Raw genomic sequence first — 16536 nt, forward strand, 5'->3', positions numbered from 1 at the left:
GTGTTTAGTGGGTCAGGACGTGAGATGGGTGGGCAGTCTGTGTTTGTTCTATGTTAAGTGTCAGGTTTAATTGACCTTGTATGGCTCTCAATCAGAGGCAGGTGTTTTCGTTTTCCTCTGATTGAGAGACATACATAGGGAGGTTGTTTCACATTGTTTGTCGTGGGTGGTTGTCGCTGTGTCTGTGTTTATTGCACCACACGGTACTGTCTCGTCTCTCGTTCTTTCCTGTTCATGAGTGCATTGTTTTTTATGTTCACCAGTTCAGGTCTGTTTAACGTCGTTTGTTGTTTTGTAGTTTATGCAAGTATAAGTTTTTGTGTTCGTCTTCGTCAGCAAATAAATATATATGTATTCACAACCCGCTGCACCTTGGTTTAATCCCTGCTCCTCCTCTTCGGATGAAGAGGAGGAGGAGAGTCGTTACACTCCCTAATTTCTGAATCACGCTTGTAACATCAATAGGTGTAACGAGTGTGCTGAGAGTTGGGAAGCAAGTTCAGGGAGTGAGTGTTTTAATACATAAAACAACAAACCACAAACACACCGACATGAAAACAGAGTCAATAACACCTGAGGAAAGAACCAAGGGGAGTGACAGATTTAGGGAAGATAATCAAGGAGGTGATGGAGTCCAGGTGAGTGTCATGAGGCGCAGGTGCGCGATGGTGACAGCTGTGCGGGATAATCAGCAGCCTGATGACTTAGAGGATAGAGAGGGAGTATACCTGACAATAGGCTACAGTAGACTATGCTTTGGAGGGGGAGGGGCAGGTAACCAACACATGCATTCACACTGGCAGGTTTTCAGCTTGCAGGCAGCAAGACACTGGAATACGTTTCTGAGTGACAGAGTGAGGGCTTTGCATAAGTGCTTTTTTGTCGCGTTTTTTGGGAGGACTGGAAAAAAATGTCTGGAATGTAAAATAATGTTATTAACCGTTATTTGGGGACCGAGTGGCGTAGCGGTCTAAGGCACTGCATCGCAGTGCTCGAGGCGTCACTACAGACCTGGGTTCGATCACGGGCTGTATCACAACTGGCCGTGATCGGGAGTCCCATAGGGCGGCGCACAATTGGCCCAGCGTCGTCCGGGTTAGGGGAAGGTTTGGCCATCATTGTAAATAAGAATTTGTTCTTAACTGATTTGCCTAGTTAAATAAAAATAAATCAATAAAAACAGTTCCATTGCTTTTAAAATAATGCTTCTGTTCCGGAACTGTATAGAAGACTTTCGTTCCTGGTTTTGATTCTGTTCCTTGAAAAATTCAGTTATTTTCAGGTTTCGGTTCTGTTCCCTGAACCAGGGTTTCCAGGTCTAGCTAAACTTTCCAGAAAAATTTCGACTCAAAACCCAGCCCAAAGGCCTGAAAATTAGCCCAAAAAAGATGTTCACAGCAAAAGAGGAGTTGCAATATTTCTACAAAAACAGGGGCGGAAATCTGATATCAACTTTGGAAGGGACAATTACATGACATTTTCTCAATATCAATTCCTGAGAGGGACACCAAAAGTAGTGTTGTAACACAACCTACGTTGTAATATGTTAAATGTATATTTAGGAACCATAATCACTACTACTGGATAATTGATAGGTAGTTAACTGAAGGGTTGTCCCAACTTGCTAAAATCATTATAATACTAGTACTAATAATAGTTATAGCAGTGTTCCTTATCAGTCCAGAATTTGTATGCAGGTATTTGTATTTACAACCAGCAACAGCAAGAAAGGCCAGTAGGTGGCAATGGTACTGTACACTGTATGGGTGCAGTTTTCGTAAATACAATGAGCATGGTGCGATCTCATCTAAAATAATCTCCATTGTGAACCATCACAAAGTTGGTCTCAGTATTAAATGTACCTTTTTATTTGACTTTTTCTGATACATTTATATAGTCATTAAAAATGTGCCACTGGCCTGAGTCTACTACAATAGCTTTACAAAAACAAAAAGCTCAAAATAAGTACAGTTCTAAAAGCGAAAGAACTACTTCAATGAATAATCCAAATAAATCAAACAAAATAACCTTCAAAAATACTTATTCATACTTATTCTCAACTCTTCAAACAACAGCTATGGACAAGTATGTCACACAAAGTATGACATTTTAAATAACATAAAATAAATAATTAGTAAGTGTACTGTCATGTACTAAAAACGGAAAACGACTACACAAAAGAACAAATATCATACTATACACAAGGGGGTTTTCAAACAGGGGTCCGTGGTGTAATTGCAAGGGGTCCGTGAAATAAAAAGTGTAATGAACGTATTCAGTACCACATGGTTTCCAGTAACTTTACATATAATATAGAGAGGGTAGGGGTCCCTAAGGACTGCTCAAAACCTTGCCTGCCTTGCCTCAAATTATGCAGGGGTTCCAGTACCCAAAAAAGGTTGAAAACCACTGCTATACACACTACTGAACTAAGGAACAAAAGAACCAAACATATATTTGCGGGTTTCAATGAATCCAACAAATTGCTGGCAGATATTTTCCCTCTTTATGTACATTACAGCCTCTCTTGGCCCATGCTAGCCCGTAGCCAAGTCTTCAACCTGCGGAGTGCACTGAAACTCCTCTCAGCCTCACATGAAGACACTGGCACCAGAAACAAAATTCTGATCAGCACCTCAACTTGGTCAAACAACCCCCGCACCACCACTGGAAGCCTCCTGAGGACCCCTGCTTAACTCTCCACTGCTGCTACAGGGGTATTTATTGCGAAAGAGAGGCAACTGCACTGAAAGAGAATCTATGTTCAGCTCAGGGTACTGATCTAGAGACTCATCCAACTCCCCTGTGAGAAGAGCTCTTTCCAACTTTTGCAGGACGTTTGGACTATCTTGGTCAAAACGGTCGCCAAACTGAACCTCCACACCATCCAACATTTAAACAAATTATGCTCTGATCCACTGCTTTGCCAGCAAATCATCTTGAGTGTGTCTCAATAGATTCAATGGATTCAGTGGTCAGTCAATGTTGTTGCTTTCTCATACAGCGCAAGGTAGCTTTCGTAATTTCTCTTGCCCCTAAGAGATGACTGCACACACTCGACTGCAGCCTGCATACCAGAGACAGTCTGAGTTTTCTTCTGCAGTGAAATGTGAAATGTATGGCCCAATAAACTCTTCGTGAGGGACAAGGTCATGGTCAACGTAACGCAGGCAGACACTCTCCTGTTCAGCACCAGAGACATCTTGAGTACCATCAACAATTACTGAAAATTGTACAATCGTAAGAGATCTTATCTCAGCTGCAATGCCTCGAATGACTGTATTGGCCATGATGTTCAGAATTTCCTTCTGTGCTTTGGGGCCTGTGTACATTGTGGTACGCTCTGTTAACCACTTCAGTAAAATGGGATCATCCTCTTCTGCCCTAAGTTTCAAAAGCTGGTATAAATTCCTACTGTCATCCGTGTGGCTTCTAAAGGCTTGTCCCTGTCTTGCTACGTGCTGGATAACTGAGCACTGATTGGATTTAGCTGGTGTGCTGTTACAGTTACAAAGTAGCGGTGGGTTTGGCAGTTTTGATGTGCTGTGAATTTGTCAATGGCTTTTCTCCAGTTCCTAAATCCTGTACTAATGAAGGCAGCATCCGGTCTTTGGCCAAAAGATTGCTGGCTTGAAAACCCTTGGCAACAGTGAAAACACAACACTCCTTTGATGGATTATAATGTAGCCAGGGGAAATCGCGAAACCATTTCTCTTGAAACGTCAACACACAGAGTTTGCGGTTCTATAAATTGTGGGTGTGGCTGATATGGTTTTGTGCCATCACTGAGGTAACTGGACAATGCTGTGCCACTGTCCCCTATACTGGTGCTGCTGGCAACAAGGTTGACACCTGGTTCTGTTGTGGCTGTGACACTGTCATCTGAAGTCTCTATCCCTGGCTCTTTCCCTTTCACCACCCAGTCTGTCTCCTAGAAAATAAATACGGTGTTTGCCGTACTCGTAACTACCGGTACCCAAAACTACACAATTAATCACAACAGTAATACCATTGCCGTAAACAAATCTTGATTCAGTCACCAGTTTAAGTTGAGAGTGGGGGAATCCATGGCATTGTCCAATTATGTCCCTATTTTACAAGTCTAAAAAAGAGAGAACCATAATGTTGCCAAACAAAGACTCAACAAACTTACCTGAGACTCCCTGTCTCTGCCAGTCTGTCCCTGTCTATCTGTTCACAGCTCTGCTGTCTGTTTGCCATCTGTTGCCTGCTCTGTCTAATGACATCATTATGAAACATTTCCATTGGCATTTCACTTCTTTCTTATGAACATTTTATCAACTAGTCTTTGAGATATTAGACTACTAGGGTTCGTTGCATTTTGGTCTACTAGAAAATGCTCTGATGTCCGTCTTTTTTATTTTTTCTGCCATTTTTCAACCTGGCTGCCTGGCTACACACACACACACAGTGTGCAGGTTATTTACAGTAGGAGATGGGCTTCTATCATCTATTATCTTCTATCATTTTATAATGGGCTTCGATCTACCAGGTAGCTAGCTAGTCAGCTAGCAAATGTGAAACAGATTGCAGTGACAAGGGTTGACAGCTGTATGAGTTCACCATTTACACAATGTAAGCTGCAAACTTTTGTAATTTTAATATAGTTTATGTTTTCGTTTTATATTGGCTGGCTTCCCACAATAGCTGAATTTGCAGAGCTAGCGAGCACCAATTCCGTTTCTGTGGTGTTTGCTATAATATTTGCTATCGTCAGTTTATTCCAAGATTGACGCACAGGTGCTTCAAAGTCCCCTAGCGACAATTTAGCTTTTGCTACGAGACCATTAAAGATATTTAAGACAATGGTAGAAGAGTGTAGTTGTGTTCAGTTTGGAGTTCAGTTTATCGCTAACCTTATCACAGGGACTTCGAAGCACTACAGCTGCATGCTGATTGTGGAATAAACTGATGATAGCAAAGATAGATGCCCTAACCAACTTGCCAAAACAATAGTTTGTTAACAAGAAATTTGTGGAGTGGTTGAAAAACGAGTTTTATTGACTCCATCCTAAGTGTATGTAAACTTCCAACTTCAACTCTGTGTGTGTGTGTATATATTTATGTGTGTGTGTGTGTGTGTGTGTGTGTGTGTGTGTGTGTGTGTGTGTGTGTGTGTGTGTGTGTGTGTATATATGTATGTGTGTATATATGTATGTGTGTGTGTGTGACCAATACATGTTCACCCGCGACCAATACATGTTCACCCGTGACCAATACGTGTTCACCCGTATCCCAATTTGGCTAGAAAATCGGGAACATGGCAACACTGCCCTGAACTGGTTCCAACCCCTGACTTTAAGCATGTAGTGTGTAGGGGCGGAGCGTATGATTGACAGACACTGCTCCTCCTACCTCTGTGACTGTGCACTCCTCGTAATGAAAAGCTCAACTTTTGAATTGAAGAGACACATTTGAGTCATTTAACAGATGCTCTTGTCCAGTGGTGGAAAAAGTAGACAATTGTCATACTTGAGTAAAAGTAAAGATACCTTAATAGAAAATGACTCAAGTAAAAGTGAGTCACCCAGTAAAATTCTACTTGAGTAAAAGTCTGAAAGTATTTGGTTTTAAATATACTTGTAATTAAATATACTTGTAACTAAGAGTACATGTTATTGCAAAAAATATACTAAAGTATCAAACGTAAAAGTAAAAATATTTTCAAATTGCTTATATTAAGGGAACAAGACGGCACAATTGTTTGAATTATCTTTTATGGATAGCCAGGGGCACAATCCAACACTAATTTTCTCATTTACACACAAAGCATTTGTGTTTAAAGAGTCCGCCAGATGAGAGGCAGTAGGGATGAGCAGAGAGTACTTTTGAGTGTCAGGAAAAATGTATGGAGTAAAAAGTACGTTGTTTTCTTTAGGAATGTAGTAAAGTAAAAGTTGTCAAAAATATAAATAGTAAAGTACAGATACCCCCAAAAATGTATTAAGTAGTACTTTAAAGTGCTTTACACCGCTGCTCTTATCCAGAGCGTCTTATGGTGCTATTGCCACGTTAAAAAAAACTGGGAGCTCGGCAATCTCCGACATCCGACTTCAGTGCGTTCAAGACAACTGGCAACTCAGGAAAAAAATATATTTTTTAAAGCATTGAAGTCGGAGTTTTCCGAGTTCCAAATTGTTTTGAACGCAGCATTACAGTTGAGCGTGAATTTAAAAAAATCGTAGCCTACATGAATATAAACCCCGTAGCTCGAATGTCATATGCGCAGCCACATAATCATTGGCATTATTAGCCTAGGCCTACTCGAACAATGCGATTTTGGCATTCAAATCAAATGTTATTGGTCACATACACGTGTTTAGCAGATGTTATTCGAGGTGTGTTTATGTTATTGTTATTAACTACACAGCCCATTACTTGCACCGACTCTTTATTATACGACGTGTGAATTATATAGTCGAAAATAGAATACAAAAAATCATAGTATTTGGGTAATTTGTTAACCACTTAACAGTTTAAAAAAATTTGTATCGCCTGCTCCAATTCGTGGTTATGCACGCGGAACATTTCCCATCGATTCAGGTGGCACATCGGATTAATTTTCTTTGTGCACTCACTCAGCAAGCGCCGCATTTTTGCGAACATGGCAGCACAGGTGAGTCGGCATCATGCATTTGTCAAAAATAATTAGCAATGTCATCCCCTCTTCTTGAGACCGTAAACTATAGCAATGTTACATTTATTATGTGAATATGTTAGACTTCTTCGCTCTCTCAGGTCCTGCCCTGAACAGGATGATAGTGTTGGGAAGTTATATGAATGAAGCTAGCTAGCTACCGTTAGCTAGCTAACGTGCAACCGTAAGCGTGCTAGCGCTTGCAAACGGTATTGTACCCTTTTAGGAGTCAACATAGGAAAAGTGTACTATTATAATGGCGCAGATAATGTTATTGTTGCAAAGTTGACTACCAGCTTGAGATGCAATGTAATGTTGACAGTTGGCTTAGCAAAGCTAATGTTAGTTATCATTGAAGGGCCAGCGGTTTACGGTTTGGGCGAACTTTGTTGTGGGTAGGTTATATCACTATGACAACCAATTGACCGACTGAACATATCTAGTTAAATTAATCGTTTCTAAACTTCTCAGCGTTAGTTTACTTGCCCAAACTTACCTCAATAATCAGAACTCAAACGTTATCACAATTGTAACAGATGGCGACTACGAAGGTTCCAGAAGTCCGTGACATCACCAGGATTGAGAGAATCGGTAAGGGCCACGAAGTAACAACGTTAGTAAATTGAATTCTGCTAAGTCCAGAGATGTGTTTTTTGCATTGTATTTAGACAAGTATCTAAATCATTAACTCAATATTTCACAGTTTTTCCATCTCTTACCTGATGTGACTACATTTTTGTATTCCCCTTTAGGAGCTCATTCTCACATCCGTGGGCTTGGGTTGGATGATGCCTTGGAACCTCGTCAGGTAAACAACCAACAATCATAATCAGCCTTTCTCAAACTACTGTGACACCGCTCAGACACTGGCCCCATGTTTTGTTGTCCCCCTTACATCATCCAACCTGCTTCTCATTCTCTTCCTTCTCTCTCCTCTCCCCCCTCCAGGTGTCCCAGGGGATGGTTGGCCAGCTGGCATCCCGTCGTGCAGCTGGTCTCATCCTGGAGATGATTAAAGATGGCCACATCGCTGGCAGGGCTGTCCTGATTGCTGGCCAACCTGGCACTGGGAAAACTGCCATCGCTATGGGTACTGATGGATGGCTCATATTATTATGTTAACCTCTCTAGGGTACGTGAGACGGTAGCGTCCCACCTCTTCAACAGCCAGTGAAACTGCAGGGCGCCAAATTCAAAACAACAGAAATCCCATCATTAAAGTTCCTCAAACATACATGTATTTTACACCATTTTAAAGATAGACTTGTTGTAAATCCAGCCACAGTGTCCGATTTCAAAAAGGCTTTACGACGAAGGCAAACCAAACGATTATGTTAGGTGAGTGCCTATTCACAGAATAACACAGCCATTTTTCCAGCCAAAGAGTGGAGTCACAAAAAGCAGAATTAGAGAGAATGAATCACTGACCTTTGATCTTCATCAGATGACACTCATAGGACATCATGTTACACAATACATGTATGTTTTGTTCGGTAAAGTTCATATTTATCTAAAAAAAATCTCAGTATACATTGGGCGCGTTATGTTCAGTAGATCCAAAAACATCCGGTCATTTTGCAGAGAGCCACATCAATTTACAGAAATACTCATCATAAATGTTGATGAACATACAAGTGTTATACATGGAATTAAAGATATACTTCTCCTTAATGCAACTGCTGTGCCAGATTTCAAAAAAGCTTTACGGAAAAAGCAAACCATGCTATAATCTGAGAACGGTGCTCAGAGAACAAATGCATATATCCGCCATGTTGGAGTCAACAGAAGTCAGAAATAACATTATAAATATTCACCTACCTTTGATCTTCATCAGAATGTTCCACAATAAATGTTGGATTTGTTCGATAATGTCCATCATTTATGTCCAAAGAGCTACTTTTGTTAGCGCGTTTGGTAAACAAATCAAAACTCACGAAGCGCGTTCACTAGTTGCAGACGAAATACTAATTTAGTGTATGTAAACATCTGACCCACTGGGAATGTGATGAAAGAAATATAATCTGAAATAAATCATTCTCTACTATTATTCTAACATTTCACATTAGAATAAAGTGGTGATCCTAACTGACCTAAGACAGGGAATTTTTACTAGAATTAAATGTCAGGAATTGTGAAACTGAGTTTAAATGTATTTGGCTAAGGTGTATGTAAACCTCCGACTTCAACTGTGTGTGTTTGTGTGTGCTGCTCGACTTAAACATATACAATCTCGGTTTACCAACAACCTAACCAAACATTCGACCAGTCAACTAATTGGGGGCAGCCCTATTGCACTTTTAAATCTCTCTTGATTACAGTTTTCTGATTTTGATGTTTACTTCAACAACTGTTATTCAGTTCTTGGTTTTCTTTCCCATCATTCTAATGACTGTTTTTTTTGTGTGTTTCGTTAATGGGACTTGCGAAAGAGAAAGTCCCCACTTTAAATATTTTAAGCATTTCTGACTTTACTGTTATTCAGCACACTACTCTTAAACCGTTTAAGCTTTAAAACATTTAGACTGGTATGTATTAAGTTACTATTATTCAACTTTTTGATAACATACTTTTTAAACTTCAACTTTTCTACCTTAAAAAAAACTCTGCACCTTTCATGGGATTTCTTCAACGTTCTAAAGATCTCATTGTTAAAAACACCCAGACAACCAACATTCTATTCACTGTAAAAAATGACAGTTTTACACAAATCAGCTACATTGACCACCTTCCCAAGAAGTTAGACAAACTTAGTGGGTGTGGAATCTTAAGTCTACTTCTCTGCTTTTCACATCTAAAATCATAACAGAAATAACTTCTACCGATCAAACGTTACAGCTGTTTTAGTAACCGCATTGACTACATTAAAGAAATCACAGTCATTTTGACCACTTTCCCGACAAGTTAGAGCGCATTAAATAGGGCGTTAAATCTTAGTCTGCTTTTCAAATTCTAAATCAGAACACTTCTTCCACTACCACAAATAATTTTATAAAGCTAACTCACGTCCCAACATTTTTCTTCATGGTGGGTTAAGCATCATCAAAATAGATTTTATAAATTATTTGGATTTACCTGTTTATTTGACTGTTGTTGATGATGGTGATCCCTCTTGCCTGTCCAGGTATTGCCCAGTCCCTTGGCACAGACACCCCCTTCACAGCCATGGCCGGCAGTGAGATCTTCTCTCTGGAGATGAGCAAGACCGAGGCCCTCAGCCAGGCCTTCAGGAAAGCCATCGGAGTCAGGATCAAGTGAGTTTAGGCTTCTTCTCAGTTGACTTTATTTGTCGTGTTTTTAAGTTAACAATCAACATTTATATACCACAGTGTGTGAGAACGAGGGAATGGAGTATACATCAGTATTTCGTTTTGGTATGTTTTTGTTAGCAAATTAATTGATATTCATGATGTGTTTGCAGAGAGGAGACTGAGATCATTGAAGGAGAAGTGGTGGAGATTCAGATTGACAGACCAGCCACTGGAACGGTGAGTTCTGACTCGGCCCCCCTCTCAACTCTCTCGCTGTGCTCTGTCTCTCTTTATGTTTAGTTTGAGTCATTCTCATAAGGTGGAAATTGGAGAGATGTACTGATGGACCAATTGAATTTCAGTCTGTGATTGTCTTCTAATAAGAGAGACAGATTGGTGATAAGAGAGAGACGGGTCTGTTAGTATTTAATTTAACAGCAGCAGCCTTATTATAGATGGGTATCACAGTGAAAGGATATTCATTTTAGGGAGTTGATAATATGATTTCTGGGTGGAATATTTTGTCTGCGCTCAATGTTTCATAAGTTATTGAAACTTCAGTGTTCATTCGTTGCTCAATACATCACACAGCCAGAGTTTTTAGCACACTTGAGTTTAAAGTATCAAACTAAATGTTTTGTCACACATACCATCTTTCCCACTTCCCAGTACACTTTCTAACCTGTTGTTGCTGCTTGTAGGGTGCTAAAGTGGGTAAGCTGACCCTGAAGACTACAGAGATGGAGACTATCTATGACCTGGGCAGTAAGATGATCGAGAGCCTCAGTAAAGAACGAGTTCAGGCAGGGTGAGTTCTTCTAAGGTGTAGTGCACACTTATCATCCACTAAGGGCTGTAGTACACACTCATCACTAGGGGCCGTTGACCATGGTCGTGCTCATCGAGACATAACAATTAAAACAGCGTTAGTTATTGGACAGGTCTGGGTAGACCCTCCTGGTTTCGGTCGGTTTTCCTTCACTTGCTGCCTAATAAAGATCTTTATTCTGCACGCTGTGGTAGTATGACTTTGAGGTCATTCATTCAGCTCTATAAATCCAAAGGCTTGACCTAATGTGCTGATCTCCCACTCTTTCCCAGGGATGTAATCACCATTGATAAAGCCACAGGGAAGATCAGCAAGCTGGGCCGCTCCTTCACCAGAGCCAGAGACTACGATGCTATGGGAGCACAGGTACACATTGGTCCTAGACACTTGTGTTTACAGTGGCGCGATACAACTGAACATTGAATTAAGCTCCACTGAGTTATAGTCAGCAGCATTGCTACCATGACTTTCTCTGCATTGTGAATTTGAATTTGCCTAGGATTTACGATTGCCTAGGATTCATGTTTAATTATGGCTTCTGTGAGAGAATTTTTTAATAATCTACTGTTTGCTTTGTGCTCCTCCAGACACAGTTTGTCCAATGTCCTGAGGGGGAGCTACAGAAGAGGAAGGAGGTGGTGCACACAGTGTCCCTCCATGAGATAGATGTCATAAACAGCCGTACACAGGGGTTCCTGGCCCTGTTCTCTGGTGATACCGGAGAGATCAAGTCTGAGGTCCGCGAACAGATTAATGCCAAGGTGTCTGAGTGGAGGGAGGAGGGCAAGGCTGAGATCATCCCTGGGGTGAGTGTGTGTGTTTGGTGGTATCCCGGACACAGACTAAGCCTAGTCGTGGACTTAAAAAGCTTGCTCAATTCCCCATTGACAGTGCCTTTTAGTTCAGGACTAGACTTAATCTCTGTCTGGAAAACTGTCCCGAAATGGTCAGTGTTTAATGTTCAATTCAAAGCCTTCCTTGAGTGAGTTCTTCATTTGTGTCATTCCAGGTGCTCTTCATCGACGAGGTGCACATGCTGGACATGGAGTGTTTCTCTTTCCTGAACCGAGCCCTGGAGAGTGACCTTTCACCTGTCCTCATCATGGCCACCAACAGAGGCATCACACGGTAATTTTCTACCCTACAGTCTTCGACTGCTCCCACTATCATCTGGGTGTGGTTATTGGCCTAAGAAAGAACATGAGGTTGGGGACATGTTTAGAACCAGCGTGAAGATAACATATAATTTTCCCAGTAGTTTAAAGGGGCAATATGTTATTGGTTCATCATTTTTTTTCGATGTTTAAATAATGATACTGTTTATACCATTGATTCTTGGAAGAATATAACTTAAGCCTAGTCTCATTAGTTTAGAACCCAGAATATAAGCTTGTTTTACTCCATAGTTTGTGAAAAATGGGTCAATCATATATGATTTCAATCCATTTCTAACTGACACCCCTTTTGATTTGAACGAAACCTTCCATACATGTTTGCCCATGATAGAAGTGGTCAGAAAGTTACTTTTTGGACCTAAATGCCAAAACATTCAGGAGAGTGCTCAAAGTTGACCCATTTTGCATACCCCACCCTACCATGAGACATCCATGTCTTCATTACTGAAGAAGATAAACAGTTAGGTTTGATATAATTTGAAAGTTTTTGAACATGGTAATCAAGACTATTTTAGAATTTCTTGAATTGAATTGTTATTTATTTTTAATTTTTAATTAACATCCATGATCTAAAACGTTCGTTCATATACAGTTCAGTGAAAAAGTATTTGCCCCCTTTCAGATTTAAAAACATATTTTAGCATGCTTTTTACAGGGAATGTTATCAGATCTTCAACCAAAACCTAATATTAGATAAAGGGAACCTGAGTGATCAAATAACATAAACGTGATACTTAATAAACAAAGTTATGCAACATCCAATGCCCCTGTGTAAAAAGTAATTGCCCCCTTACATTCGATAACAGGTTTTAATGACTGCAACCAAACGCTTCCTGTAGTTGATCAGTCTCACATCGCTGTGGAGGAATTTTGTCCCACTCTTCCATGCAGAACTGCTTTAACTCAGACATTTGTTGGTTTTCGAGCTTGTTTCAGTTCCTGCCACGACATCTCCATTGGTTTAAGGTCTGGACTTTGACTAGGCCATTCCAAAATTTGAAATGTGTCTTTTTGGGCTTGTCTTTTGGATCATTGTCTTGCTGCGATTCAGCTACCGACGGATGGCCTGACATTCTCTTTAAGAATTCTCTGATGGAGCCTCCCAAGTGGCGCAGAGGTCTAAGGCAATGCAATGCTAGAAGCGTCACTACAGACCCGGGTTCCATCCCAGGCTTTGTCCCAGCCGGTTGCGACAGGGAGACCCATGAGGCTGTGCACAATTGGCCCAGCATCCGTCTGTGTTAGGGGAGGGTTTGGTCGGCCGGGATGTCCTTGTCCCATCGTGCTTTAGCGACTCCTTGTGGCGGGCCGGGTGCATGCACACTAACTTTGGTCACCAGCTGTACGGTGTTTCCTCCAACACATTGGTGCGGCTGGCTTCCGGGTTAAGCGAGCAGTGTGTCAAGAAGCGGTGCGGCTTGGTAGAGTTGTGTTTCGGATGACGCATGGCTCTCGACCTTCGCCTCTCCCAAGTCTGTACAGGAGTTGCAGCGATGGGACAAGACTGTAACTACCAATTGTATATCACGGGGAAACGGGATACAAATTTAAATAAAATGATTCTGATGCAGAGCAGAATTCATGGTACCTTCAATGATGGAAAGTTTTCCAGAGGTAGCAAAGCATCTCCAAACCATGAGGTTTTTACTGTAGATTCAATGTTTGGTTTTCGCGAGACGCAACGGGACCCATGTCGTCCAGTTCTAACACGGGCAAATATGTATGGAAGGTTTTGTTCAAATCAATAGGAAATTCATATAGAACGACCCCGATGAAATTATAAAAAAACACTATATAGCCTCAAACATGGTTAACTATGATATCATGGATCGTCCTTACATCGATAGCCCTGTCTATGAATTTGATTACATTTCTCCAGCCCCATTCCTCAGCTCTTTACTGAAACAGAGGTGGGGTGGTGAACGCTTTATTGTTTGGACTGCAGATTGTCCGTTTTAAAGTAGTGCTTCTCAAGAACTTTCCTTGGCCTCAAACCGTATGTGTGGTAAATACTTTCTCTAACCCCTCTGTTCTGTCAGTATCCGAGGCACCAACTACCAGAGTCCCCATGGTATCCCCATAGATCTACTGGACCGCCTCCTCATCATTGCTACCTCCCCCTACACTGAGAAAGAGACACGGCAGATCCTCAAGATCCGGTGAGAATCACCCCTCTAACACTCCAAGCCTGTGCTTTAGCAAGCAAACAAGCTGCACCATGCCTTACATGATTTAAGATTGCAGACGGTCTGCATAGTGGTTGAAAATTATGTTCAAGGCTGATTCCAGATGAAAACCTATTCCCATATTGGACTGAAACACCATCTGAAATTATGTTTCTATTCTGTGTCCCTGTCTAGGTGTGAGGAGGAGGATGTGGAGCTGAGTGAGGAAGCTCACACTGTCCTGACACGTATCGGCCAGGAGACATCGCTGCGTTACGCCATCCAGCTCATCAGCACCGCAGGCCTGGTGTGTCGCAAGCGCAGGGTGAGTTTCAGCCAATTCATTCATATACACACTTACCTAGTGATGCACGGCGTGAGCCAAGCCTCTCACATCCATACACACACTGATGTAAGAATTACTCTGAATTCTCGGCATTCCAAACAGTCACACAGTATGCATTCTCATGATTGTTTCTCCTTATATATCCTTATTTTACCCGATTCATTGTTTAATGCAATTATATTCATTCAAGTCGAATTCATTTATTGAAAGACAGAACTAGCAGATATCTGGGCAGGGCACCCCTAGTCTCCTTGATTACTGCTTTCTTGCTGTGGAACCATTTCGATGTTGATGCTGGGAGTTTCCAGTGCGTGATAGATGTTTGTGCTTCTCTCTCAGGGAACGGAGGTGCAGGTGGAGGACATTAAGAGGGTCTACTCTCTCTTCCTGGACGAGTCCAGATCCTCACAGTACATGAAGGAGTACCAAGATTCCTTCCTTTTCAATGAAACAACACGTGAGTCTAATGTTCATCTGTCTGTTTGTCATACAGCCGTGTTTCTTAATCCTGGTCCTGGGGACCCAAAGGGGTGCACATTTTGTTTTTTACCCTTGCATGAAGTTCCTGTATTGTGTGAGGTGGACATTTTGATTCTTAAAGCAACTTTGATAGAAGTTGGGAAATGTTTTCACTGTAAGTTGATAAGGTCATAAACTGCTACTGCATGAGCAGATGCCTAACCTACATCTATGGGAAATGCATCTCTTAGATGTACTTTGAGGGCAGGTATAGTGGGTGTAGTGACTCTTACTGTATCTCTCTTTGATTTTCAGAACCTACAATGGACACCTCTTAATTGATACGGACTGCAGATCATTTTTATAGCACGTTCTCCTGTGAAGTTCTTCTGTTTTGTTGCCATACTCCATTTCTCTGATACTGTGTTGACTTGGCTTTGTCTTTAAATGCCGTTTATTGTTTAATTGAATTGAAATGTACATGAAACCTACTTTTTGATTCAATGTTTTTTTTTGTCATAGATTTTATGTAATTGCCTAAAATGTAGTGTTGTCGTGCATTTATTTACAACGCTTAACTTCATGAAACAAAGGCAATGTAGATGTTGGCAATGTTCTTTTAAAGAGTTGAGTAAAATGTTTTTGATTTGAAAGAAATACATTTTCTCTGTCACAAAGACCTCAAGTGCTATGTACAGTACATCCACCTTCTCCCTACTACAAAGCCAGCCTCATGGGGTACCCCTTTTGTTACATCAGGATGTGGTGTGCTTTTTATTTTTTATTTTTTTTGGAAATAAAATGAGTATCTCAAAGACCGAAGTTGGCACCGCCTCTTTCGTCTGTGCATCTCTACTGTAGATGGCAGTGAAGGACCATGTCTCATGTCCATCTTCCCGAAGCTCAAGGGGCCTCAATGGCTCGTTACAGGTTCTTCATTAGAGCTGGAAATTGCCACGGACCTCACAATATATTATCACAGTACTTGGGTGCTGATACCAGTGGTGGAAAAAGTACCCAATTGTCATACTTCAGTCAAATTAAAGATACGTTAATAGAAAATGACTCAAGTGAAAGTCACGCAGTAAAATACTAGCGTAAAAGTCTAAAGGTATTTTTTTTTTATATACTTAAGTATCAAAAGTAAATGTAATTCATAAAATGTACTTAAGTATCAAAAGTAAAAGTATAAATCCTTTCAAATTCCTTATTAAGCAAATCAGACTGCACCATTGCTTGTTTAAAAAAAAAAAACAGTTACGGATAGCCAGGGGCACACTGCAAAACTCAGACAATTTACAAACAAAGCATTTGTGTTTAGTGAGTCTGCCAGATCAGAGGTAGTAGGGATGACCAGCTAAGCATTCAAAATTAAAAAAAAAATTGGTGTCAGGGAAAATGTATGGTGTAAAATGTACATTATTTTCTTTAGGAATGTAGTGAAGTAAAAGTTATCTAAAAATATTAAAGTACAGATGGCAAAAAAACTACGTAAGTAGTACTTGAAAGTATTTTTACTTAAGTACTTTACACCACTGGCTGATACAATATGTATTGTGATTTGATGTTCCGAACCTACTGCTCGCTGTTTGCAGCAGAGAGATGAGAGCTCATGAGAAAATGTGTTTTTTTCAGTCATGGAAAGAAAAGTGCAAA

At 40.8% G+C, this 16536-nt stretch overlaps 1 protein-coding gene across 1 annotated transcript; it reads left to right on the forward strand.

The window, feature by feature from the left end:
- Nucleotides 1–6565: 6565 nt before the first annotated feature.
- On the forward strand, nt 6566–15702 carry ruvbl2 (RuvB-like AAA ATPase 2). Its single transcript, XM_023967829.2, has 14 exons — nt 6566–6637; nt 7195–7249; nt 7411–7466; nt 7607–7748; nt 9780–9909; nt 10077–10143; nt 10608–10714; nt 11008–11101; nt 11323–11541; nt 11745–11863; nt 13950–14069; nt 14271–14400; nt 14761–14878; nt 15196–15702. Exons 1-14 carry the CDS (start codon nt 6626–6628, stop codon nt 15216–15218), a joined length of 1392 nt encoding a protein of 463 aa, XP_023823597.1. The 5' UTR covers nt 6566–6625; the 3' UTR covers nt 15219–15702.
- Nucleotides 15703–16536: the final 834 nt, after the last annotated feature.

This window comes from Salvelinus sp. IW2-2015, linkage group LG23, assembly GCF_002910315.2.
Source record: "Salvelinus sp. IW2-2015 linkage group LG23, ASM291031v2, whole genome shotgun sequence".
Taxonomy (NCBI): Eukaryota; Metazoa; Chordata; class Actinopteri; order Salmoniformes; family Salmonidae; genus Salvelinus; species Salvelinus sp. IW2-2015.